Source organism: Lycorma delicatula, chromosome 13, assembly GCF_047948215.1.
Source record: "Lycorma delicatula isolate Av1 chromosome 13, ASM4794821v1, whole genome shotgun sequence".
NCBI lineage: Eukaryota > Metazoa > Arthropoda > Insecta > Hemiptera > Fulgoridae > Lycorma > Lycorma delicatula.
The window spans coordinates 21,188,729-21,216,506 of NC_134467.1; the positions used below are offsets into that span (position 1 = coordinate 21,188,729).

Consider the following 27,778-nt stretch of genomic DNA (forward strand, 5'->3'; position numbering starts at 1 on the left):
TAATCCATATCGTCCCACGAAGAAACCATAATTTAATTCAGTCAGCATATGCGACTCCCTACGGAGAAGGGAACGCATTGCTCCCTCCAAATAACTAGGGCCCCGGTAGACATATTCCTGCTAGCCTATAAGGTGCTAGTACCGAAAGGACTTAAGCGGATGGACTGAAGGGAAATCACGCCGGGATTATTAGGCTCAAAAGCTCAGTCTCCCACGGTCAGACCCAGTAAATAAATTTCACGCTGGTCTATACGGATAGAAACGCAAATTACCAAATCCGTCCATAAATATAATATAAAATTTATAACCGTCACTAAATAATTCATGAAATCCGCCCGATAATAGAAAGATACATCAGAAAGGGAGATTGTCCAGGCTGTTCGATCTGTAAGGAGAAATATTCAAACTCCCGCCATTCTTGCGTTCCGTTCCGTTAATGGGGTGCTTTAACATGAGCATCCAACTCCAAGTCATTCATCACGCATACAAAAAAAATTGCAAAAACATCAAATTTTTAATTTGAAGCTATGACTTTCACATAATCTTACACACCACCATCAAACCTTGTTGTCAAATCTATTCTGAGATACTGTCTTAAAATTTTTTTTACCTTTTAGTATATTTAATGTAAGAGTGGTTTTTAAAATGTTTTTTTACAAATTTTTTATTACGAATTTCTGATTGTCTTTACTGTTATTCAAATCTCTATAAAGGGTGGAGCAAAAACCTCTTACTTCTTTTTTTATCGTTTATGGAATAGTCTCTAGAACAAGAATTTGACTGTCAAATATGATTCTATTATATTAGTATGTCATTCTATTTATGATTTCATTCAAGGATGACGGAGAATGAGACTTAAGTTTTGTTTTCTTTTGTGTTTTGTCTGTTAATATTTTTCTTCATAATTTAATACTCAAGGATAAATTGATTTTTATGAAATTTTGTACTCATTCCTAAATATGATTCACTTATATCAAAAGTTTACTTATTTATTTTTGTTTGATGAAATTACACTGAAACTTTGAAGGTTATACGTAAAAAATGGAAATGAAATTTTGATGTGTATGAAAACTACAATGCCTGACCGGAATTCAAACCCGGGATTTCCGAATATAAAGTCTAGACACTACCACTTCTCCACAGAGAAATTATTTCACGTAACTTTCCTTTTAAATAGCATAACTTTTCCAGGAAAGTTTAATGAACTCTGCCGGATTTATTTTTTTCATATTACAATACTATTAATGGTGTGAAATAATGATATACTTCTAAATTTATCATGTGTAAATTAAATAGTAATCAATCAGATGATTTCAGTTGATTGAATTGTCTGTCATTTCTCCCACCACCACCCCATTCGGTTGCCCTAAAGCATAAGATCGAATGTCCGTATCACAAACGACTAATTCGCCTCATAAGATTTAGTGACCAATATCCTAATTAGCTCCTAGAGCTTATCTAACGTCGTGAGCGAAATAAGCGTGGTGCCCTACAACACTTGCATGCGTGTCCCACCGCTCACTTGTCATATATTCTAAAATTTGAAGGCGCACCGCGTTAACTACCAAAATATATGGCATTCAATAAATTAAATTTATCACGTCAAGATAGAAATTCGCTGCCACGCCTAGCTCGCTGAATGCCAGCAAGTACCTTTTTTTCCCCCTACTCTCCCCGACCGGATATCCAATTAAGTATACTCAGTCGGGGAGAGTGTCTTTTACTCTCAAAGGAGGCGTCCCTCACCCGCCGGCTATACGTCCGGCACGGCAGGTTGGCCTCCCCGGTCTCGGATCTTTTGTTTTACATTGCCTGCCTCTAATCCCCCGCTTTAGAGCCAAGGTCCGGCTATGCCGTCCCCCAGCGCCTCAGCAGGGAACCGGGACTCGGTCTTTACGCCTTTGGCCTCTAATCGACAGCGCCGACCCCACAAAGAGCCTAGGCTCCCGCAGGAACGACCCCGCCGACCGGGACTTGGTCTTTTATTTTAACCCAAACTCAAACTCCCCTGGAGTTCACCCCCTTCTCAGGTACCCGCACACCAAGGCGTACAGGCCCTCCATGGAGTGACTGTCCACCCTACCCTACTGTTTATACTCCCATTCTTCTGTCTTCATCCTCTTTGGCCCGCAGGACCTCCGCGGCGAACCTGCGGAACCATTCCCAGTTCTCATTGTTGTACCCCAACCAGTTTATGAGATTTTCTGGTGTAAGACCATTAATTACTATTTGACCTCTGTTAACTTGGACATATGAACAACGTATGTTCGGCATCGTCGTTCTCTGGACAATAGATGCACTGCGGGGTGGCTCTCTTCCCGATCCTATACAGATACTGACCGAAAGAGCCGTGCCCCGTCAGTAATTGTGTCATGTAAAAATTGACATCTCCGAGTCTATTGTTATTCCAGGTTTTAATATTAGGGATTAGGCGTCTGGTCCACTCCCCCACTCTGGACCCTGTCCACTCTTCTTGCCATTCTTGTTCTATAATCCCTTCCATCTCTTCTTTCGACATACCGCTGTGTCTGAGGGTTCTGGCTTTTATCTGAAGGTCTATGGGTAGGACCCCGGTCAGTACGCACAGCGCGTAATACGATACCGTACAGTAACTAGCAGTAACTAGGTATTGCGTGTAGCATTGCTACACGCAGCAATGCCAGTCTATGGACACTTCTCAACTTCTTTTTATTTCGCTGTATGTTCATTGCCGCCCCCCATAGCCAGCAAGTACCTGTCTACCAATATTAAAACGCTTGGAACTTTAATTGGCTGATGACAAGTCATAACTGTCGAGTAGCTTCCCACAGCAATAATATAGGTATCTTTCCCTTAAATAAACTAATAATACCGGTTGAACAAAACAACGGCATCAAGGAACACCCACACGGTCCAACAATTCGATTCATGCCGCATTGACTCGCCGCTTATGAGTTGCCAATTTTCCCCTTGACCTCTAAGTTCCAGGGTGGCCTGAGTTCTGACCCACCCAAGAGCTTGGCAGTCGAACATCATATGTTCGTTTGACTGAATCTCCCCGCAAACGCACACCTCATCAGCCTGTCTATATACTAAAATATATGACTTGTCAATAAATTAAAATTTATTCCGTCAAGGATAGCAATTCGCTGCTACGCCTAGGTCGCTGAATGCCACCTTTTCTTTCTTTTTTCCGGTTTAGTCTCCGGTAACTACCGTATAGATAATTCTTCAGAGGATGAATGAGGATGATATGTATGAGTGTAAATGAAGTGTAGTCTTGTACATTCTCAGTTCGACCATGCCTGAGATGTGTGGTTAATTGAAACCCGACTTACTTGTAAAAGTTACAAAGAGGTCAGGTCTGCCGAAAGTTCGTACATAAGCGAAAGCGTCTTGAGTGTATTCATGCAGATAACGGGGACTGTTCACAAAAGTAGAAGGCAGAATAACCATCTTGCCTATATCGTTAGGTCTAATATTACCATCTGCGCTAATCGCATCTTGTAGATGAATGTAATTTTCAAAATGTAATCTTAATTTTCTTCATCACCCGTAAAATACACATGCAAAAATTTATGCTGTTCATTATCTGCTGGAAAAAATGATCCAATTTGATAATATATCTGTCCTTGTACAGTAAAAGTTGGTGAAAATCCGGGCATTCTTATCACTTTATATACTCCAAAGGATGTCATTTGGAAGCAAGAGTTATACTTTCTGATTTTACTTAAAAATTGCTTCGACTCATCTGTAACACTTAAATATAGAGTTTTCAAAGGCTCCTCTGGTTCACCAAGTAAAGGAAGCGAAACTTTACCGCTGGAACAACACATTCCATCAGTTTCATCTTTCCATTTCAAAGCATCGCAATGCTGACATTTTCTATTCATCGAGCCAATACCGATTAAAGAATGCTTATGGTATTCGAGTGAAGGATCATATTGAAATCCAGAATTATTAAATACAGACCAATTGTTCGAATTAAATTTCGACGGCGCGCGATTTGCATTTCTGCATGAACGATTCTTCTCGCCTGCGATTGTTCTGAAGTTTCTCTTGCTCTCATAGCTGCCTGCTGTTCAGCTTGTCTTTCTAAACGAATTAGTTTGAATTGGTGTTTCAGCTGCTCTTAAGGTAGCTTCGCGTTCAGCTTTCTCATCTAACCTTCTGAGAAGTTGTTTCATCAGTCTTCAAAGCACATTGTCACCTCGATTGTCGTCTTAGTTCTGCGTGACCGGAAGATTCTTGAGTTCGAGCAACTTCTGCCGTCCGGGCCCGTGATGAATCCCTTGGACAGGTTAGATTTGGGTTCCGAGGAATTTAAGAAAAAATACAGAGTAAAAACTGAAAATAGCGTTAGAAGTAAAATAATAAACAGGCACCTAACCTCAAAAACTGGAAAAAGTTTTAGTATTGCTTAGAAGTGACAGAAGAATAACAATAAATATAGAAGGATTTGAAACAGCAGAAGCGCTTTACTCAGTTGAATAGTGACTTGATCGTCGGTATTACAGTGTTGGATCGGCACTTTATTTCATTTACTTACTGGAACGCCAGATGGCGTTGAATTTGGTCAAATTTTTTGTCGGACGATCATACCTAAAAATATTTATTTTTTTACCCTCCCGAAAAAATATTGGTTTTTTTTTTTTTTTACTAAAAAGTGTCCTATGTCCTTCGCAATACCTTTGAGAATATGTGTACGAAGTTTCATGATGATCGGTTGAGTAGTTTTGCGTGAAAGCGTAACAAACAAACAAACTCGCATTCACATTTATAATATTAGTAAGGATTTACCGTATGGCTACAAGATACAACACCAATTACAGTCAAAAATTACAAACAAATTTAACAAATTAATATAAGCTAGTGATTCTGGAGTCACAATCAGGAAATCTTCAGGAGTCCCTTCATAAGTTGTCTTAGAGCAAACTTCTGTCATGTGTTCTTGATTTTCACCACACTTGCAAAGGGGCGTCGGTGTTTTACCCCATTTATACAGGAAATAGGTGCACCTCCCAATTTTCCACCCTTATTCCTTTGTGGAATATTTTATTGTCACCCGATCTTAATATGTGTGCAAAATTTCATCAATAGGCATGTCAGAACGTATGTTAAATTATTATACACGCACTCTTAATTTCCACCCTTAATTTACCCCCGTTCAAGGGGATGTTTGAAAAAAATAGTGAATAATGGTGGTATTGACAGCCGACCTTAGTAACTTTGCAATATTTCATCAATAGTTAATGTCAGGAAGTATGTTAAATTAAGGATAAAAGATTAGAAGACAAACATGGAAAAAAATAAAAATATTGTGAATTAAAGTCAGTAAAAATACTGAATTATAGTGCATTATTTATACGTTTTAATATGTAAAGAAAAGAGAGATAAAAGTTTGTTTTCGTTCAAATAATCTATATACGTATATAAAAATTAGTGTTTGTCTGTCTGTATGTCTCTTATGCCTTCCTAAACCGTTCATCCGATAGCGATGAAACATTGTGGATTGGTTGGACACATACCAGGAAGGTTTCTGAATTAGTTTGGACCCGCTAGGTGGCGCTGGCGTCAGGATATTTCGAAAAATTGTATTTATGGTCCGATTTGTCTCGTATTCAGAATACGTGTTACTTACATGAAAAGAATTATCTCTGCAAAAAATGAACCCGCTAGATGGCGCTGGGGTTGATATTTAGAAAAAAATTATATTTATGGACCGATTTGGTTCATGTTTAGAATATGAATATTAGTTACGTGAAAAGAAATATTTTTGCAAAAATTAAACCCGCTAGGTGGCGCCGGTGTCGAGATATTTACGAAACAAATAAACAAACAGACTTTTTTATTCTATATATATATATATATATATATATATATAAAAGCAATTTTAGGCCTCAGATTAATAGTAGAAGGAACATTAAAGAAAAACAAACCTACATACTTGGCGTTTATAGACCTAGAAAAGGCATTCGATAACGTAGACCAGAATAAAATGTTCAGCATTTTAAAAAAATTAGGGTTCAAATACAGAGATAGAAGAACAATTGCTAACATGTACCGGAACCAAACAGCAACAGTAATAATTGAAGAACATAAGAAAGAAGCCGTAATAAGAAAGGGAGTCCGACAAGGATGTTTCCTATCTCCGTTACTTTTTAATCTTTACACGGAAATAGCAGTTAATGATGTTAAAGAACAATTTAGATTCGGAGTAACAGTACAAGGTGAAAAGATAAAGATGCTACGATTTGCTGATGATATAGTAATTCTAGCCGAGAGTAAAAAGGATTTAGAAGAAACAATGAACGGCATAGAAGTCCTACGCAAGAACTATCGCATGAAAATAAACAAGAACAAAACAAAAGTATTGAAATGTAGTAGAAATAACAAAGATGGAGCACTGAATGTGAAAATAGGAGGAGAAAAGATTATGGAGGTAGAAGAATTTTGTTATTTGGGAAGTAGAATTACTAAAGATGGACGAAGCAGGAGCGATATAAAATGCCAAATAGCACAAGTGAAACGAGCCTTCAGTAAGAAATATAATTTGTTTACATCAAAAATTAATTTAAATGTCAGGAAAAGATTTTTAAAAGTATATGTTTGGAGTGTCGCTTTATATGGAAGTCAAACTTGGACAATCGGAGTATCTGAGAAGATAAGATTTGAAGCTTTTGAAATGTGGTGCTATAGGAGAATGTTAAAAATTCGATGGGTGGACAAAGTGACAAATGAAGAGGTATTGCAGCAAATAGATGAAGAAAGAAGCATTTGGAAAAATATAGTTAAAAGAAGAGACAGACATATACGCCACATACTAAGGCTTCCTGGAATAGTCGCTTTAATATTGGAAGGACAGGTAGAAGGAAAAAATTGTGTTCCACGTTTGGAATATGTAAAACAAATTGTTAGGGATGTAGGATGTAGAGGGTATACTGAAATGAAACGACTAGCACTACATAGAGAATCTTGGAGAGCTGCATCAAACCAGTCAAATGACTGAAGAAAAAAAAAAAAAAAAGGCATGTTCGTATGTGTGTCCGCTAAAGACTAAAAAACTAATGGACCGATTTACACGCGGGCAAAATGGAAAAATGGAAAGCGGGGAAAATGTGGAAAGAGAAAAGGGGAAAACGGGAAAGGGTAAAAAGGAAACTGGTAGAGTAGTGAGGGAGAAATTGGAAAGGGAAAAGGGGAAGGAGAATAACTGAAAAGTAAAATTTGTGAAGTTCAGTTTTTTAATTTTTTTATCAAATTTTGAATTGTGTTTGTTTAAACTCTCTCTTTCTCTCTCTCTCTCGCTCTCTCTCTCTCTCTCTCTATATATATATATAAAGAGAGAGAGAGAGAGAGAGAGAGAGAGAGATAGATAGCAATAGGGAAGTATTGCCGGGTCTGCTAGTTGATTATAAAATGCAAAAGTGTTTACAATCAATTACTTATACATTTAAATGTAATTTATTCGTCTGGAATAATGAAGCTGTAAAATGTATTGTTAAGAATTCGTTTTATAACTAATGTAAATTTAATGTAATTTTATTTCAATAGCCGTTCGGTGTGCCGATATATTATGTTAGGTTGTCAATATAAAAGCCTTTTTCCATTACGAAAACTAAACTTTATGTTAATTAAAATACAAGGAAAAAATTAGTTTGTTATTTGCAATAGTACTCTAGTTATATCTGTAAGAGACTGTACCTATTTATTCTGTCTAGTAGACCAATGATTTCCATTCATTTACAGAACTGTATAATGTTTATTTATTGTTTTTATTAACAGTATTTTTCTTTCTTTTTATAAGCTTTTATTTAACATGCTTTAGTTATAATCAAATCTTGCAACAGCTATATCTTTTGATCTATCGTATGAAAATCAATGAAATTTGGTACACGTATGTAACTTCGATGACAATACAGCACTACGGTGTCGGAATTTGATATGACCCACCCCCACGCTAAATTCATGTATTTACGTGAAATTTTCCGTTTCTCATGAACTATCGTATGAAAATGATTGAAATTTAATACACGTATGTAACTTCGATGTGTAAAAAAAAATATTTTTACTTTTTTTTAGTCTTAAAAAAAATACAAAAAATCCAAAAAAAATTACAAAAATATATTTGATTAAATATAAAAAATTTTTAAGCTTTTTTAAAAAAGCTTTTATTTAACTAATATTAATGTTAACATTAATAAAAAAAGGAAACAAATTAGAAAAACCGCGTATAAAGTAAAAAATAAGAATTAAATCAAATTGAGAATTTTAAACAAAAAAAATATAATATATTAACAAATATAAAAATGCACTGAAAAGTAAAAAATAAATTATATAAATATCTAATAAATAACCAATAAATAAATGTAATAATTATTAAATTTTAAAATTAAAAGTAATGAAAATATTTAGTTAAATAAAAGCGTGGAGCAGTTTTCGTATAATTTTATTTCGACAGTTTTCGACATGTATCGTATAATTTTATTTATGGTCCTATATGGCTTGTATTCAGAATATATATTAGGTGAAAAGAAAAAAAAATTTGCAAAAAATTATACCCGCTAGGTGGCGACTGTGTTGACCGGCGGGTTGGTCTACTGGTGAATTCGTTATCACAGATCAGATGATTTCGAAGTTGAAAGTTCTAAGGTTCTAGTAAAGATAGTTTTTTATACGTATTTCAATACTTGATCGTGGATACCGGGGTGTTCTTTGGTGGTTGGATGGATTTTAGGAATGTCTGACCTGAGACAAGACTACACTTCATTTACATATCATCCTCTGAAGGAATATCTTAATCTTCAGGAGACTAAACAGAAAAAAAGTGAGGTGTATACTTGTTATATTATTATATATCGATATGCAATATATCGATATATATATATATATATATACGAAATATATATTAACAATACATTATATTATTTGTATGATTGTTTTTCTTCATAAAATAATCAACTATAACAAAATAAAAGCACCGGAATTTACCGATCACTAGCGGAAAATCCCGATTAGTTTTTTTTTTGTCTTCAGTCATTTGACTGGTTTGATGCAGCTCTCCAAGATTCCCTATCTAGTGCTAGTCGTTTCATTTCAGTATACCCTCTACATCCTACATCCCCAACAATTTGTTTTTCATACTCCAAACGTGGCCTGCCTACACAATTTTTCCCTTCTACCTGTCCTTCCAATATTAAAGCGACTATTCCAGGATGCCTTAGTATGTGGCCTATAAGTCTGTCTCTTCTTTTAACTATATTTTTCCAAATGCTTCTTTCTTCATCTATTTGCCGCAATACCTCTTCATTTGTCACTTTATCCACCCATCTGATTTTTAACATTCTCCTATAGCACCACATTTCAAAAGCTTCTAATCTTTTCTTCTCAGGTACTCCGATTGTCCAAGTTTCACTTCCATATAAAGCGACACTCCAAACATACACTGTCAAAAATCTTTTCCTGATATTTAAATTAATTTTTGATGGAAACAAATTATATTTCTTACTGAAGGCTCGTTTAGCTTGTGCTATTCGGCGTTTTATATCGCTCCTGCTTCGTCCATCTTTAATAATTTTACTTCCCAAATAACAAAATTCTTCTACCTCCATAATCTTTTCTCCTCCTATTTTCACATTCAGTGGTCCATCTTTGTTATTTCTACTACATTTCAATACTTCCGTTTTGTTCTTGTTTATTTTCATGCGATAGTTCTTGCGTAGGACTTCATCTATGCCGTTCATTGTTTCTTCTAAATCCTTTTTACTCTCGGCTAGAATTACTATATCATCAGCAAATCGTAGCATCTTTATCTTTTCACCTTGTACTGTTACTCCGAATCTAAATTGTTCTTTAACATCATTAACTGCTAGTTCCATGTAAAGATTAAAAAGTAACGGAGATAGGGAACATCCTTGTCGGACTCCCTTTCTTATTAGGGCTTCTTTCTTATGTTCTTCAATTGTTATTGTTGCTGTTTGGTTCCTGTACATGTTAGCAATTGTTCTTCTATCTCTGTATTTGAACCCTAATTTTTTTTAAATGCTGAACATTTTATTTTAATCTACGTTATCGAAAGCCTTTTCTAGGTCTATAAACGCCAAGTATGTTGGTTTGTTTTTCTTTAATCTTCCTTCTACTATTAATCTGAGGCCTAAAATTGCTTCCCTTGTCCCTATACTTTTCCTGAAACCAAATTGGTCTCCTCCTAACACTTCTTCCACTCTCCTCTCAATTCTTCTGTATAAAATTCTAGTTAAGATTTTTGATGCATGACTAGTTAAACTAATTGTTCTATATTCTTCACATTTATCTGCCCTTGCTTTCTTTGGTATCATAACTATAACACTTTTTTTGAAGTCTTACGGAAATTCCCCTTTTTCATAAATATTACACACCAGTTTGTATAATCTATCAATCGCTTCCTCACCTGCACTGCGCAGTAATTCTACAGGTATTCCGTCTATTCCAGGAGCCTTTCTGCCATTTAAATCTTTTAATGCTCTCTTAAATTCAGATCTCAGTATTGTTTCTCCCATTTCATCCTCCTCAACTTCCTTTTCTTCCTCTATAAAACCATTTTCTTATTCATTTCCTCCGTATAACTCTTCAATATATTCCACCCATCTATCGACCCGATTCGTTAGTAGTACATATTTCGTGGTGATCAGGTGCTCACTTGTTAGCCAACCGGACTGGTCTAGTGGTTAACTCGTCATCGTCAATCAGCTGATTCCGAAGTTGAGAGTTTTAAGATTGAAATCCTACTAAAGGTAACTATTATACGGATTTGAATACTAGATCGTGAATACCGGTGTTCTTTGGTGGTTGGGTTTCAATTAACTACACATCTCAGGAATGGTCAACTTGAGAATGTACATGATTATACTTCATTTACATTCTTACATATAATCCTATGATGTAATACCTTACGGTAGTTCCGGAGGCTAAATAGAATAAGAAAGGTGTACAGATATTTATTTGTAAAAAATATATATCGAACAGGCTTTTATCTTTATATATATATATATATATATATATATATATAGAAGAGTATTCGTGCGGACAAGGTACATACTAGAAAATTTTATTTTTTTTAAATTTGTCCGGAAAATCTCGCAGGTAAAAGCATCTAAGCTCTGACACGTTTTCTTAAATGGTGAGAAAAATGACTGAAAAAGTACATTAGTGATTAAAGTGTAAAAAATAAAAATAAATATAAAAAAGTGTTTAACAAACTTGCATAATTAAGATAATAAGATGTTATTAAAAGTTTGTAAGTTGTTCTGCGCACGCCCGCGAAGGTTTCTGAATTAGTTTGGATCCGCTAGGTGGCGCTGGTATCGAGATACTTCGAAAAATTGTATTTATGGTCCGATTTGGGTTATATTTGTCCAAAACTACAAAATATTTGTCGACGCACAATTAATAATATGTAATCATATAACGCGGGCGAAGCGGCAATTAGGATGCTAGTATGTATATAAACTAGATTCAAAAGAATTTTGAAATCCGCTAATAAAAAATATAAGTAGTTTATTGGAGCTAATTTAAAAAAACAACATAAGAAAAGTTTCTAAAAAAAATTTCTAAATATTTTAAATAAATTATAAAACCTTATACGACTATTTCAATTGTTAAATTATAATTTTATTCCAAATCTTTTTGTGGCGGACGGCTTCCGGGGCGCGAGTGATGGCGTCTCGGCCTTTCATCCAGAGGTTCCCGGATTCGATTCCCGGTCAGGCATGATATTTTCACACACGCTACAAATAATTCATCTCATCCTCTAAAGCAATACCTAACGGTAGTCCCAGAGGTTAAACAGAAAAAAAAATTGTGGCGGAGTCTTTTTGTTTTTCATACTAAACGTTCTGGGTTCGATCCCGGTCGGGCTTGGTTTTTTTTTCGCTACAAAATTAGTTTTTTTCATCTTGTTATTTAACTACTTCAATTTTACAGATTTTTTGGAGAAAAATTTAATGGAATATATATATATATATATTTTTTTTTTTTTTCATCTTTTGCTCGATTAATTATTTTTTAATGAAATTTTATTCAAAGATTTCTGAATATGGATTATTGATGCCAGTTAATTTTAGATTAAACCCACCGGGTTGGTCTAGTGGTTAACGCGTCTTCACAAATCAGCTGATTTGGAAGCCGAGAGTTACAGCGTTCAAGTCCTAGTAAAGCCAGTTATTTTTACACGGATTTGAATACTAGATCGTGGATACCGGTGTTCTTTGGTAATTGGGTTTCAATTAACCACACATCTGGAATGGTCGAACTGAGAATGTACAAAACTACACTTCATTCACACTCATACATATCATCCTCATTCATCCTCTGAAGTATTATCTAAACGGTAGTTACCGGAGGCTAAACAGGAAAAAAGAGAGAGAGTTAATTTTAGATTACATTTGCTCAAACGGGTAGGGAAATTTGATTACTATGGGTTTCGTAACACAAAAGTTTATTTATTTTTTAATTTTCGTGCAGAATTAAAAAAAAAATAAATCTATTTTCGGAGTGTTGAAAAAAAAGTTATGATACTGGTATATATTATTTATAACAAAAATATAAAAATAGTTTTATTTCAGTCATGTTTATTTTTGTTTATTCCTTCTTTCCGGAAATAAAATAATATAAAAATATATTCTTTATTGACATTTTAATTATAATTTTCTTTCTCTATGTGTTTGTTTTTCATTTGATTAAGTAACATCAAAACGTTGTTTATTTATATAAATGTATTACTTTTCAAATTTAAATTCCATAAAAACAATATGTTGATTAAACATTTCTGTTATTAAATAACAATATTTATATTTTTTCCGATGATTTTTAAGGTTAATAAATTGTTTCATAATATTCATAAAGCCGGGTGAATGGTAGAGTGGTAGTGTCCTCTCTTAGCCTTCCATCCCGAGGTCTTCGGTTCGAATTCAGGTCAGGCATGACATTTTTCATCCACTACGAATTTTCATTCTCGTATGACAAAATCACCGAAACAGTCGATCCCTGTCATTTCTTGAAAATAATAATATTTGTGGTTTCGGTTTTTTAGTGTGCGGTAAAATAATGTAACTGGTTTTATTTATTCAATTAGATACTCTTAATAGTACGAGATAAGATGCTTCAAGTGTCCTTATATCAGTATGGCTTGATTTACAGATAGAAACTTGTTGATTTCTCAACGTATACGAGGTGTGTGAGAAAAGTAATGAGATAGACTTTTTACTTACCAAAGTTTTTATTTTTTTCAAACAACAATATTATCCCCTTCAAAGCAGTTCTCTTGGGCAACTATATACCGGCGGAGTCGTTGTTTCCACTCCTGGTAACAGCGCTGGAAGGCTTCAACTGGTATGGCTTTTAACTAGTCGGTCACAGTCTTTTGAATGTTCTCCAGAGTTCCAAAATCACGTCCTTTTATGACACGTTTCAATTTCGGGAAAAGGAAAAAGTCACAAGGACTCAAATCAGATGAATAGGGGGGGAGGGTGGTTGAGGAACCGTAGGAATGCATTTTGAGGTCAAAAATTCCCTGATGGAAATGGCCGTGTGACATGGGGCACAGTCATGATGAAGCATCCATTTGTCTGCAATGTGTGGTTTCACGCGAATCACTCTTTTCCTGTGCCTTTCAAGGACACCTTTGTAAAACACTTGGTTGACAGTTTGTCGTGGAGGAACAACTCCTTTATGCAAGATACCCCTACTGTCAAAAAAGCAAATCAGCTCGGTTTTGATTTTTGATTTGCTCATTCGACATTTTATCGGTCGATGAGATGACGGGAGTGTGCCACACTTCGCTTTGTTTCTGGATCATACTCAAATATACAGGATTCATCACCCTGTGATCACACAATTGAAGAATTCTTGGTCATTGTCAATCCTTTCAAGAAGATCAATGCACACGTTTCTTTGATGTTCTTCTGTTCCGTTGTGAGGTTTTTCGACACCAATTTTGCATGTCCAAATCGTCTGTCAAAATTTTATGTACGGTGAAACTGTTTAAATTTAATTGTTCACTCATCATCCTTATTGTTAAACGACGGTCTGATCTCACAAGAACCCTAACACGCTCAACGTTTTCGTCAGATTTTGAAGCTGAAGATCTTCCTGAGCGAGGTTGATCTTCAACGTGTTCTCGGCCTTTCAAAAATGATTTGTGCCAGCGGAAAACTTGTGCTTTTGATAAGCAATGTTCCCCACAGGCCTGTTTCAACTTTTCAAAGGTCACACTCGTGGATTCCCATAACTGAAGACTAACTGTCTTCAGTTAGTCAGTTTAGCAAAAACGCGATTTGTTCTAAATTCCGATGCTCCATTTTCGTAACACACAACTTCACTGATGGCGCTGTCAAAAATAATGTGTTGGCGGAACGGAGTTGAAACTCGTACTGAGCATGTGGAAGGGATGAACAAACCGATATAGCACAGACCGGTAGACAAACAGTTGCCAGATCGCTCGCAGTGTTACCAATATCATTACTTTTCTCACACACCTTGTATTCACAGTATGTCTGAAAAGTTCCCGAATTAAATTTCTGTAGTCGATACAAGTAGCGCCTTATCTCGGACAACCAAGGAACTCAACTTCGTTTTGCGTTTGAAACAGATCCTTTTTTAATCAACTTATATTGGTTTACTTGGCATTTCTCCCGCCACCACCTCATTTGGTCACCCTATTGCATAAGACCGAATGTCTGTGCCATAAACGGCAACTGAGCCTCGAACCGTTTAGCCACCAGCATCCTAACAGCTCCTAGAGCTTACCTAACAGCATGAGTGGACTAAGCGTGGTACCATGCATCATCGGCTTACGTGTCCCAACCGATCACTTGTCATACATTTGCTAAAATGGGTAGACGCACTTCGTCAACTACTTAAAATGTATATGTCATCCATAATAATATTTATTTTGTCTAGGCAGCAATTCGCTTCCACCGCCTAGGTCGCTGAATTCCAGCAAGTACCTGTCCACCATTTTATAGCGCTTGGGGCCATAATTGGCTGGTGATCAGCCATACTCAGGATTAGGTTCCCACGGCAGTGCGGTAAGAGCCTTTCCCTTAAATAAACTGTGGATGTCGGTTGAACAAAGCAACCGCATTTAGAAACTTCTACACGGCCCGAAAATGTGGCTCTCGCCACACTGACTCGTCGCTTACGAGCGGCCAATTTTCCCCTTGACCTCTAAGTTCCAGGGTTGCCCGGTCTCTGACCCCCCCCCCCCCCAAAAGAAAAGAGCAGGGCAGTCAAACATCAGGTGTTCATTTGACTGAAAATCAACTCATATGTATGCTGTTCTTTGTTTGGAATACTACTATTCGGAAAAAATTTCCGCCAATTTTTGACGAGTTTCTTGAAAGGATGTTTTACGCACATAAAATTCCTCTATAAAGGTCCTTTCCTCAATTAAATAAGCCACTTTAGAAAAACACAACTGGAAAGAATGAAAATATACTGCATTTGACTACATACGAGAATATTAACGTACACAAACAATACTGACTGCAGTTGTAGCCGGCTTTGTTCGGTTTTAAGTTTTTCACTCTCTGTAATAAAATGTGTAATATTTTATAAAAGACATGTATAATGTAATAATAAAAATAATAATAATATAGTAAGGTATACATGAATAAATCCAAGTCTCTTGTATTGTCTCTAAAAATACTCTATTTACATATCGTTAGTATATTTAATTATTATTAATGTATAAACTCGATGGAATTTCTGTTGTTCTTTATCTGTAAATGTTTTTACTGTTTGTTCTTGTTTATTATTTTGTTTCCTTCTTATATAGTTATAATGTTTTATATGTCAGTAAATATAAGGGAAATAATATTGATAAGAATTGTATGGCGTTATCGGTAACATTATTTCGTTTTGTTATTTGTTTTATTTGTTATTTACAAACATTTATTTATTTTAATATATAAACTACATTTATACTTTTATTTGAGATTTAAATTTTAATTTTTTTATGTTGAAGTTTCATATTAATTTTAATCAATTTGTTTTTGTCTTCAGTCATATGACTGGTTTGATACAGCTCTTCAAGGTTCCTTATCTACTGCCAGTCGTTTCATTTCGGTATACCACTTACATCCTATACAATTTGTTTTATATATTCCAAACGTTACCTGACTGCACAATTTTTTCCATCTACCTGTCCTTCCAATATCAAAGCGACTATTCCAGGATGCCATAATATGTGGCCTAAAAAATCTGTCTCTTTGTTTAGCTATATTTTTCCAAATGCTTCTTTCTTCATCTATTTGCCGCATCACCTCTTTGTTTGTCACTTTATCCATTAGTCTGATTTTTAACGTTCTCCTATATTACCGCATTTCAAAAGCTTCTAATCTTTTCTTCTCAGATACTTCGATCGTCCAAGTTTCACTTCTATATAAAGCAACGTTCCAAACATATACTTTCAAAAATATTTTCCTGACGTTTAAATTAATTTTTGATGTAAACAAATTATATTTCTGACTGAAGGCTTGTTTCACCTGTGCTTTTCGGCATTTTATATCACTCCTGCTTCCATCCGTCCATCTTTAGTAATTCTACTTCCCAAATAACAAAATTCGTTTACCTCCGAAATTTTTTCTCTTTATATTTTTATATTCAGTGACCCATCTACATTTAAATCAAATTATAATAATTAGATTGTATTTTTACGACGTATTTTACGGTTAAATATCTTATTTTCAATATAGTTATAAAAGTATAAAATTTAAAAAACCCTTGAAGTTTAAAAAAATGACGTAGAAAATTAAAAATTGGATGACATTTATGGCTCAAAACCTTTGGGAAAAAATGACAATGAAAGAATTAAGTCGATATTTGCCGAGAAAATTATGAACATACACCGTACAGGTGAAACACATACCCCTCTATTTCCACATTTCTATATTCGGGGATTAAAAATTGAACTGGGACTTATTTTGTTGTCGCGTTTTTGTCTAGTCTTGTGTTGCCAGTGTAACGGTATCTTTGTGTTCCTTAATTATAGCTGCAGCGTTGAGAATGCGAGCAATCAGTTCATCGCGTGTGTCTACTTTTTGCTTGTAAACCTCATTTTTCAACCATCCCCACAAACAATAATCCATCGGAGTGAGGTCTGGGGTTCTCGGTGGCCAATTAACCGGCCCTCCACGTCCTATCCATTTACCAGCAAACTTTTCATTAAGACATTACCTTACTTCATTAGTGAAATGTGTAGGAGCTCCATCAAGTTGGTAATACATTTCAATTCGTTTTGCTAAGGGGATATTTTCCAGCAATATAATAAATTCATTACGTAAAAATTCCAGATAATTTCTCCGTCACACGATGTTGTAGTATGAAAGGACCAATTAATTGGTCATCTATGATACCACACCAAACATTCATTGAAAATTGTTATTTATAATATGTTTAACACAGGACCTATGTTTATATGAACTTTTTTCTTATTTTTAGCTTCTAGAATGAGTTGTGAAAATATTGCCCTATCCTCCTGAATCACTCTGTATAAAAGATATAGATTTTTAGAATTATTTATTTATAATTTTTTTTTTTTCAGGGAATGGACTACTACAGGAAGGAATTATCAGTTAATTCGTGCTTCCTGGTAGTTAAACTGATTCTATTACTGTTATCAATACAATTGACAAAAACAAATGTCGCTGCCGATGGAAATATTGGTAAGTGTTTTAGTTATATATAAAATAAATGTTTTTTTATGAAACCTAATCTATTTTATTTTCCCAGGTATTGTATTATTATATAAGATATCTTACAAAGAAGCGTATAAAATTTAGGACATGTTCTATAAAAGAAAATAAAGGAAAAAAGTTAATATAAACTTAGGTACGAAAACGTATAGTTTTAGAATTAATGTTTGTGAAAAATTTCTGCACCATGAGTAAAAAAAATGAAACCATGCTAAAATTCTTAAAAAATTTAATTTAAGGTGTAAATTTGATAATTTCGTATGATTTATCGATTGAAAAGTTGAATAGCATTGGTATTTTGGTTTAAAATTATAATACGATTTGAATGGCAGAAAGGCTCTTGGAATAGACGGAATACCTGCAGAATTACTGCGTAGTGGCGGTGAGGAAGCGATTGATATGTGTGTGATATTTACGGAAAAGGGGAAGTTCCGCCAGACTTCATAAAAAGAGTGTTATAATCATGATGCCAAAGAAAGCAAGGGCAGATAAACGTGAAGAATTCAGAACAATTAGCTTAACTGGTTATGCACCAAAAATCTTAACAAGAATTCTGTATAGAAGAATTGAGAGGAGAGTGGAAGAAGGGCTAGGAGAAGATGAATTTGGTTTCAGAAAATGTATAGGGACAAGGGAAGCAATTCTAGGCCTCAGATTAATAGTAGAAGGAAGATTAAAGAAAAACAAACCGACATACTTCACGTTTATAGATCTAGAAAAGGCTTTCGATAACGTAGATTGGAATAAAATGTTCAGCATTTTAAAAAAATTAGGGTTCAAATACAGAGATAGAAGAACAATTGCTAACATGTACAGGAACCAAACAGCAACAGTAATAATTGAAGAACATACGAAAGAAGCCGTAATAAGAAAGGGAGTCCGACAAGGATGTTCCCTATCTCCGTTAATTTTTAATCTTTACATGGAACTAGCAGTTAATGATGTTAAATAACAATTTAGATTCGGAGTAACAGTACAAGGTGAAAAGATAAAGGCGATACGATTTGCTGATGATATAGTAATTCTAGCTTAGAGTAAAAAAGATTTAAAAGAAACAATGAGCGATTAGGATGAAGTCCTACGCAAAAATTACCGCGTGGGAATAAACAAGAACAAAACGAAAGTAATGAAATGTAGTAGAAATAACGAAGATGCACCAGTGAATTTAAAAATAGGAAGAGAAAAGATTATGGAGGTAGAAGAATTTTGTTATTTGGGAAGTAGAATTACTAAAGATGGACGAAGCAGGAGCGATATAAAATGTCGAATAGCACAAGCTAAACAATTGGTCAATAGCGAAACCAAATTGGTCTTCTCCTAACACTTCTTCCACACTCCTCTCAATTCTTCTGTATAAAATTCTAGTTAAGATTTTTGATGCATGACTAGTTAAACTAATTGTTCTATATTCTTCACATTTATCTGCCCCTGCTTTCTTTGGTATCATAACTATAACACTTTTTTTGAAGTCTGACGGAAATTCCCCTTTTTCATAAATATTACACACCAGTTTGTATAATCTATCAATCGCTTCCTCACCTGCACTGCGCAGTAATTCTGCAGGTATTCCGTCTATTCCAGGAGCCTTTCTGCCATTTAAATCTTTTAATGCTCTCTTAAATTCAGATCTCAGTATTGTTTCTCCCATTTCATCCTCCTCAACTTCCTCTTCTTCCTCTATAAAACCATTTTCTAATTCATTTCCTCCGTATAACTCTTCAATATATTCCACCCATCTATCGACTTTACCTTTCGTATTATATATTGGTGTACCATCTTTGTTTAACACATTATTAGATTTTAATTTATGTACCCCAAAATTTTCCTTAACTTTCCTGTATGCTCCGTCTATTTTACTAATGTTCATTTCTCTTTCCACTTCTGAACACTTTTCTTTAATCCACTCTTCTTTCGCCAGTTTGCACTTCCTATTTATAGCATTTCTTAATTGCCGATAGTTCCTTTTACTTTCTTCATCATTAGCATTCTTATATTTTCTACGTTCATCCATCAGCTGCAATATATCGTCTGAAACCCAAGGTTTTCTACCAGTTCTCTTTATTCCGCCTAAATTTGCTTCTGCTGATTTAAGAATTTCCTTTTTAACATTCTCCCATTCTTCTTCTACATTTTCTACCTTAGAGAGAATTCTAGGAGAATCCTAGAGAATTCTAGGAGATTCTCTGGAGAATTTTAGGCCATAGAAACTTTTCTTCCGTATTTCGGTACTTAAGTTACTCCAGATTATTGCCGTCTTCATCAAAATAAAATCCAGTCGAGGAAGAAGAATAAACGTAATTCAGCATATTGAACGTACCCTGGGCAACAAACCCAGAAGAATTTCTTATTGTACTGTAAATAACAGAACAAAATATGATAAGAAAGTGAGGAATATTTCAAAAAGATAAAAAGTATCCTTTTAATTTACGAACAGTTAAAAATTTACTTCCCCGTTCTTTTGAATTTTTTTCACTGGATTTTGACAATTTTACTAACGTACAAAGTCTGTAAATACACTAGTAAGACTAGGTTTTTTTGTTTGGCAATCAAAGTGGCAACACTGTAATGTTACTAGTAAACATATGTTTATATGAACAGCTGATTAATATTAGGTATTAATATTTCTATTCTATTTTTGCCACGTGAGACGTAAACAAACTTTTCGTGAAACGAGATTTTGGTGTGCGTTACAAAAATGAGTGATACTAATTATAAGCAACGTTGAACAATCAAGTTTTGTATTAAACTTTGTGAGAATGCTATTGAAACTTTTTCAAAATTGAAAAGGGTGTATGGAGTTGACGCTCTGTCACAAGCCCAAGTTTTTATTTGGTTTAAAGCATTTTCAGATGGCCTGGAAATGTTGCGAACGATCCACGCTTTGGAAGACCGTTAACGTCAAAAAGTGATGACAATATTGAGTGAAACAGAGACTTAATGGGGTACAACCAGCAATTAACTGTCAGAATGATTGCAGAACAATTGAATTTGAACGGTACCACAGTCCATCAGATTTTGAGAAACAAATTGGACATGAAAAAAGTTTGTGTAAAATTAGTTCCAAAAAATCTCACTGGTGAACAAAAAACAACAGGGTAGAAGTGAGCCGCGATCTTCTACGGCAAATTGAAACCGATTCTGATTTTCTAAAAAAATGTTATTACTGGTGATGAATCTTAGATATTTGAGTACGACCCAGAAACAAAACGCCAGAGCAAGGAGTGGCACACTTCAAACCACCACGTCCCAAAAATGCAAAAATGAGCAAATCAAAACCATGCTAATTTTTTTCTTCGATAGTAATTGGATTATCCATAAGGATTTTTTGCCTACAGGACAGACTGTAAATTAATATGTTTACCGAGAAATTCTTGAAAAATTGCGGAAAAGACTGCCAGCCATCAAAGATATCTGGATGCTGCATCATGACAATGGACCTTGTCACACTTCACTCTGAATTAATGAGTTTTTGGCAAGGGAAAACATTCTTGTAGTTCCTCAACCACCTTATTCACCTGACTTAAGTCCCTGCGACTTTTTCCTTTTCCCGACTTTTAAAAAACACCTCAAAGGACACCATTTTGTAACAGTAGAAAACATTAGAAAAAAATTGGTACCGACCAACTGAAGGATATTCCGGTTTTTGAGTTCCAACATTGCTATGAAGAGAGGGAAAACCTTTTAAAGCGTTGCGTGCCTTCCCAAGGGAACTATTTCGAAGATGATAGAGTCCAACTTCTCGGACATATTTTTTTTCTTTCAATTTTTCAGGTCATATTTCATATAAAACCATTAAATATACCCCTTAATTTAGGTTCCAAGAATTACAGTTTGGCTTAATTTTAGCAAAAGCGCTGAAATTATAGCTAAATCATTTGCCAGCTAACGAAGCGTTTTGGAACTATGTTTGTTTAAATTTTCTTCTTTGTTATTTCTTTATTTGTTTGTTTAACCTTAGGGACTACCATTAGGTACTGCTTCAAAGGATGTGATGAATGATTTGTAGTGTGTGTGTGTGTGTGTGTGTGTGTGTGCTGGCCGGGATGCGACCCGGGATCTCCTGATGAAAGGCCGAGACGGTACCACTCGCGCCACGAAGACCGGCCTTCTTTATTACTTGCTTTTCTTTATCTCACATTGTTTTTTATTTTTCATGTTTGTCCTCAAACCTTGCATCTTTAATTTAACATACTTTCTGACAGTGCCTATTGATGAAACTTTGCACGCTTATTAAGGTCGGGTAACAATACAATATTCCACAATTTATTTTGCAAAAATCCCCCCCCCCCCCAAAGGGGATAAATTAAGGGTGCGGGTGTAAAAAATTGTAAAATCTGCAAAACGGCTATGCCGGGTTTTTAGGGTCGCAGATAACAAATTCGATAGCTTTTTGACATAAAAAAATGACAAAAACTTGGTACGGGATATTTTGTGGTTTCGAATTTGACATTTCGTCATCACTTATATATATATATATACATACATACAGAGATATAGACATACATTCATAGATACAGAGAGAGAGAGAGAGAGAGAGAGAGAGAGAGAGAGAGAGAGAGAGAGAGAGAGAGAGAGAGAGAGAGAGATAGAGATAGATAGAGAGCGTGCGAGAGAGTTTAAATGAACAAAATTGAAAATTTGATAAAATAATGAAAAAACTGAACTTCACAAGTTTTACCTTTCACTTACTCTCCTTCCCCCTTTCCCTTTCCAACTTCTCCCTTTCACCCTTCTCCCTCACCCGTCTACCAGTTTCCTTTTTACCGTTTCCCGTTTTCCCCCTTTCTCTTTACCTTTTCCCCGATTTCCATTTTCCCCTTTTTCCCTTTTGCCCGCGCGTAAATCGGTCCATTAGTTTTTTGGTCTTTAGCGGACACACATACGAACATGCCTTATATATATATATATATATAGAATAAAAAAGTCTGTTTGTATATTTGTTTAATATAAATACAATTTTTCGAAATATCTCGACGCCAGCGCCACCTAGCGGGTCCAAACTAATTCATAAACCTTCTCTGGCATGCGTCCAACCATTCCCCAAAGTTTCATCGCTATCGGATAAACGGTTTAGGAAAGCATAAGAGACATACAGACAGGCACACATTGATTTTTATATAAATATAGACTAGAAATTTCAATCTATAATGTATCATTTGAAATCCAAATTAACCTACTAATTAAACTTTTGCATTGTATGATAATAATTTAATTAAAAAGTATAAAGCAAGTTTTTAAAATTTTTTGTAATTTTACTTTCACCATTAGAACAAGTCCTGAAAGCGTTCTTACATACTTTGTAAATCACTCTGTATAATATCTCCATTTTACTATTATTAAGTTGTTTGTTATTCATAAAGTTGTATCTTTAACATGTAATTATGGTAAAATATCTTGTATACAGATAGAGAGGATAATTATTTTTTTAATTTATTTAGATTAAAATATATGTAATCGAGTAGATAATGATAATCATTTGTTTGTTAAAATAATGATTATCATTTTTTTACGTTCGATATGACAGGTCTCTTTGTAAAACATTAAAATCAATATTTCAGACATTATTATATGAACTCCCCCTCTTTCATCCTCCTTCCTGCTGTCAAATTTACCCCCCCCCCCAACCACCATTCTTTCTCAATTTACTATTCCCCATCTATAATCAATTTTTTTATTTGTTTCGTTATCGGTTATTATTTGTCTTATTTTAAATGTTTTAAAATAATATTTATCTTCTTTATTCGAATGTACAGAATGATTTATGAAGAAAATAACAAATTTTCAGGACATTTTTTAATGGTGAAACTACTTAAAAACGTCCATATAAACATAGATATAAAACGCTTCGTTGGCGAAAGATTTCGCCTTGATTTAATTCGCCTTAAGTAAAATAAAACCGGATTTTTATTCTTGAGACCCAAATTATGGGATAAATTTATTTGGTTTTATTTATTGGTGGCAGGCTCGGCAATGCTTCGCTATTGCTAGATTTGAGTATATATATTGTCGCCGAATGGCTTCGACGGCACGTGGCAGTTACTAACCTTATGGTGGCCCTGAAAAAGGCCGTCCTTGTCGTAGATTGGCTTCGACAGCTCTTTGTAATTGCTAACCTTTAGGTAGCCCTGAGAAGGGCTGTTGTCTTCGAATCGACGGTTCGTAATCCATAACCTTTTTTTGCGTTAGCTCTGAGAAGAGCTGTTGGGTTCGGAAGGTGGTCTCCGGCAAAGTCGGAGAGTTGCGGCTCATCCATTGAAGTCCGACCGGGCTTTCCCTTAGCGACAGTTGGGTCTCCACTACAGCGTAGTGGAGACCCCCGTCCGAGCCCTGCTGTGTCGGATCGGCGTTGGTGGTCCTTCGCCCCGGCGCGGCCGAGCGATCCCACGCTGGACCGGCTACTACTGCTGAGTCCGTCGGCCAGTGCGATTAAAGCCCGGCAAGTTGGAGCTGGAGCGGGAAGGTAGCGTCCGGGTCCAGCGGCTCCCTCGGCGGGTCGGCCAGGCCTGCTGTTCCGGCGGGGATGTTGGCATCCGCTGGGAGGTCCCATGTAGGGCCGGCCGGGGAACTTCTTCTTCTTGGTTTTCTGCGGGTGGTGGTCGACGATGAATTGCAAATTCACTCTCGTGCATGCTCTTTTATTAGAGCCTGAGAGTGGTGGGGCTGCAGCGCCACTATGGTTGGAGAACTGCGCGGTGGAAGTGATGCTGTATCAGCGCGTCTGTATACTGTGCGCCCGCTCACATCGTTGCTACCGTTATCTCCCGCCGATATTAAATTAGGCATATATGTGGTAACAATATATATACATAGATTTAATGAACACAATTGAAAGTCTGATAAAACAGTGTAAAACATTACGGAACTTCATAAAATTTAACCTTTTATTTTATAAAAGTCAGAATGTAAATAAATCCAATTTTTAAAACAGCATTACCTTTTTTCCTTTTTCCTGTTTAGCCTCCAGGAATTATGGTTCAGGTATTGCTTCAGAGGATGAATGAGGATGATATGTATGAGTGTAAATAAAGTGTAGTCATTTACAGTCTTAGTTTGACCACTCCTGAGATGTGTGGTTAATTGAAACCCAACCACCAAAGAACACTACGATCTAATATTCAAATCCGTATAAAAGTAATTTGCTTTAGTAGGCTTGAACACTGGAACTCTCGACTTCCAAATCAGCTGATTTGGGAAGACGCTTTCACCATTAGACCAACCCGGTGGGTTAAAAAAACAGCTCTATCTATCGGATATAATTCAAACTACTTTCTAAACACAGTAGTCGATTCAAAATAACCCTAATTGTTTTTCTACTAGTCAGATCAAGGATTTCAATAGCTTTAAACCTTCTCCGGGCAACGCGGACCATTTTGCAATAACCCGCTTGTAAATCGGTCTAGTAGTTTTTTAGTGGAAACACATAAGAAAATTGCCTTTTATATTTATATATATAGAAGAAGAAAGACTATTTGTATATTTTTATGTTTCGTAAATATCTCGACTTCCAAATCAGCTGATTTGGGAAGACGCTTTCACCATTAGACCAACCCGGTGGGTTAAAAAAACAGCTCTATCTATCGGATATAATTCAAACTACTTTCTAAACACAGTAGTCGATGCAAAATAACCTTAATTTTTTTTCTACTGGTCAGATCAAGGATTTCAATAGCTTTAAACCTTCTCCGGGCAACGCGGACCATTTTGCAATAACCCGCGTGTAAATCGGTCCAGTAGTTTTTTAGTGGAAACACATAAGAAAATTGCCTTTTATATTTATATATATAGAAGAAGAAAGACTATTTGTATATTTTTATGTTTCGTAAATATCTCGACAGTGGTGCCACCTAGCGGGTGTAGTTTTGCAAAACATATTTTTTTCACGTGATTAATATATATATTCTGAATATGATACAAATCGGACCATAAATACAATTTTTCAAAATATCTCAACCCCAGCGCCATCTAGCGGGTCCATTTTTTGTAGATGTATTTTTTTCTATGTAAGTAACACGTATTCCTGAATATGAGCGAAATCATAACATAAATACAAATTTTTGGAAATATCTCGACTCCAGCGTCACTTAGCGGGTTCAAACTAATTCAGAAACTTTCGCGGGCGAGCTCACAACTCACCAAAGTTTCATAACAATCGGGTGAATTGTATAAGAACGGAAACAGTACAAACATTTATTTTTATACATATAGATTATTATTCTCAAAACCATGAGTTTAAAAAAACACAGGGCCTCAGCGGGTGGGGGGCTAAACGGGAAGGCGAGCGAAGAGAGCTCCCTTATCGGCTAGTGTAATATATATATATATATATATATATATATATATATATATATATATATATAAACCTATGATATTCAAAAAATACCTATTTTATAAAATAAAACGATGCAAACAAATCAAATTGGGTCAAGAAAACAGCAAAAAGCTTTTAGTGTTCTCTTGAGAATACACTATAACGTAAACATGTTCTGTATCATTGCTCCATGCAAAATGGGTAAGACATTTACTTGCTGTGAAGTGTTAACATATGATCATTTGTAAATTATTATTAAAATTTTTACCAATGATTTATAGGTAAAACTGTAGTTGTTTTTACTAATTTTATTTATTTAATTTTTTGTTCTTTTCATTCCGTTCACTATATATAACTTTTGCAGAGTTTTGACTTTTCTTCTTTACCCAAATGCTTTTCATTCTTTTGCTTTGTTATTGTCGTTCATCTATTTAGATTTATACCCTTCTTTTACATTCTTTTTTGAAACTTAGATTCTTGAATCTCTTTACTAAATATATCTCCTATCTTTACACAGATGTAGAGAAATGTTTAATGTTTTTAGACCTGTTTCTATTTCTTTAAACCGGTTATTTTTTTTTGTAATTCTGTTTATGTAGAAATTAAAGAATTGTTTTGTAAATTTTTGGTCGTTCATTTTGCATAAATGTCCATAAAACTGAAGACGAGTCGTAGCTAAAATTAACGAGGGTGCTGCTCCAGAAAATTCTTTCTGGGCCTTTTCAAGGCCAGGAAAACTATATAGATAGATAGTGGGAAAATTATAAATGTATACTTATATATATATTTTTTTTGTCTTCAGTCATTTGACTGGTTTGATGCAGCTCTCTAAGATTCCCTATCTAGTGCTAGTAGTTTCATTTCAGTATACCCTCTACATCCTACATCCCTAACAATTTGTTTTACATATTCCAAATGTGGCCTGCCTACACAATTTTTTCCTTCTACCTGTCCTTCCAATATTAAAGCGACTATTCCAGGATGCCTTAGTATGTGGCCTATAAGTCTGTCTCTTCTTTTAACTATATTTTTCCAAATGCTTCTTTCTTCATCCATTAGCCGCAACATCTCTTCATTTGTGATTTTATTCACCCATCTGATTTTTAACATTCTCCTATAGCACCGCATTTCAAAAGCTTCTAATCTTTTCTTCTCAGATACTCCGATCGTCCAACTTTCACTTCCATATAAAGCGACACTCCAAACATATACTTTCAAAAATCTTTTCCTGACATTTAAATTAATTTTTGATGTAAACAAATTATATTTCTTACTGAAGGCTCGTTTCGCTTGTGTTATTTGGCATTTTATATCGCTCTTGCTTCGTCCATCTTTAGTAATTCTACTTCCCAAATAACAAAATTCTTCTACCTCCATAATCTTTTCTCCTCCTATTTTCACATTCAGCGGTCCATCTTTGTTATTTCTACTACATTTCATTACTTTTGTTTTGTTCTTGTTTATTTTCATGCGATAGTTCTTGCGTAGGACTTCATCTATGCCGTTCATTGTTTCTTCTAAATCCCTTTTACTCTCGGCTAGAATTACTATATCATCAGCAAATCGTAGCATCTTTATCTTTTCACCTTGTACTGTTACTCCAAATCTAAATTGTTCTTTAACATCATTAACTGCTAGTTCCATGTAAAGATTAAAAATTAACGGAGATAGGGAACATCCTTGTCGGACTCCCTTTCTTATTACGGCTTCTTTCTTATGTTCTTCAATTATTACTGTTGCTGTTAGGTTCCAGTAAATG

At 35.1% G+C, this 27,778-nt stretch overlaps 1 protein-coding gene across 1 annotated transcript in view; it reads left to right on the plus strand.

Annotated features, from left to right (window-relative positions):
• Positions 1-27,778, plus strand: part of LOC142334035 (uncharacterized) — a 211,311-nt gene that overhangs the window by 34,424 nt on the left and 149,109 nt on the right. The window contains exon 2 of the mRNA XM_075381700.1: positions 17,561-17,681. Coding sequence (XP_075237815.1) covers positions 17,561-17,681 — 121 coding nt within the window. The remainder of the gene's footprint in view (positions 1-17,560; positions 17,682-27,778) is intronic.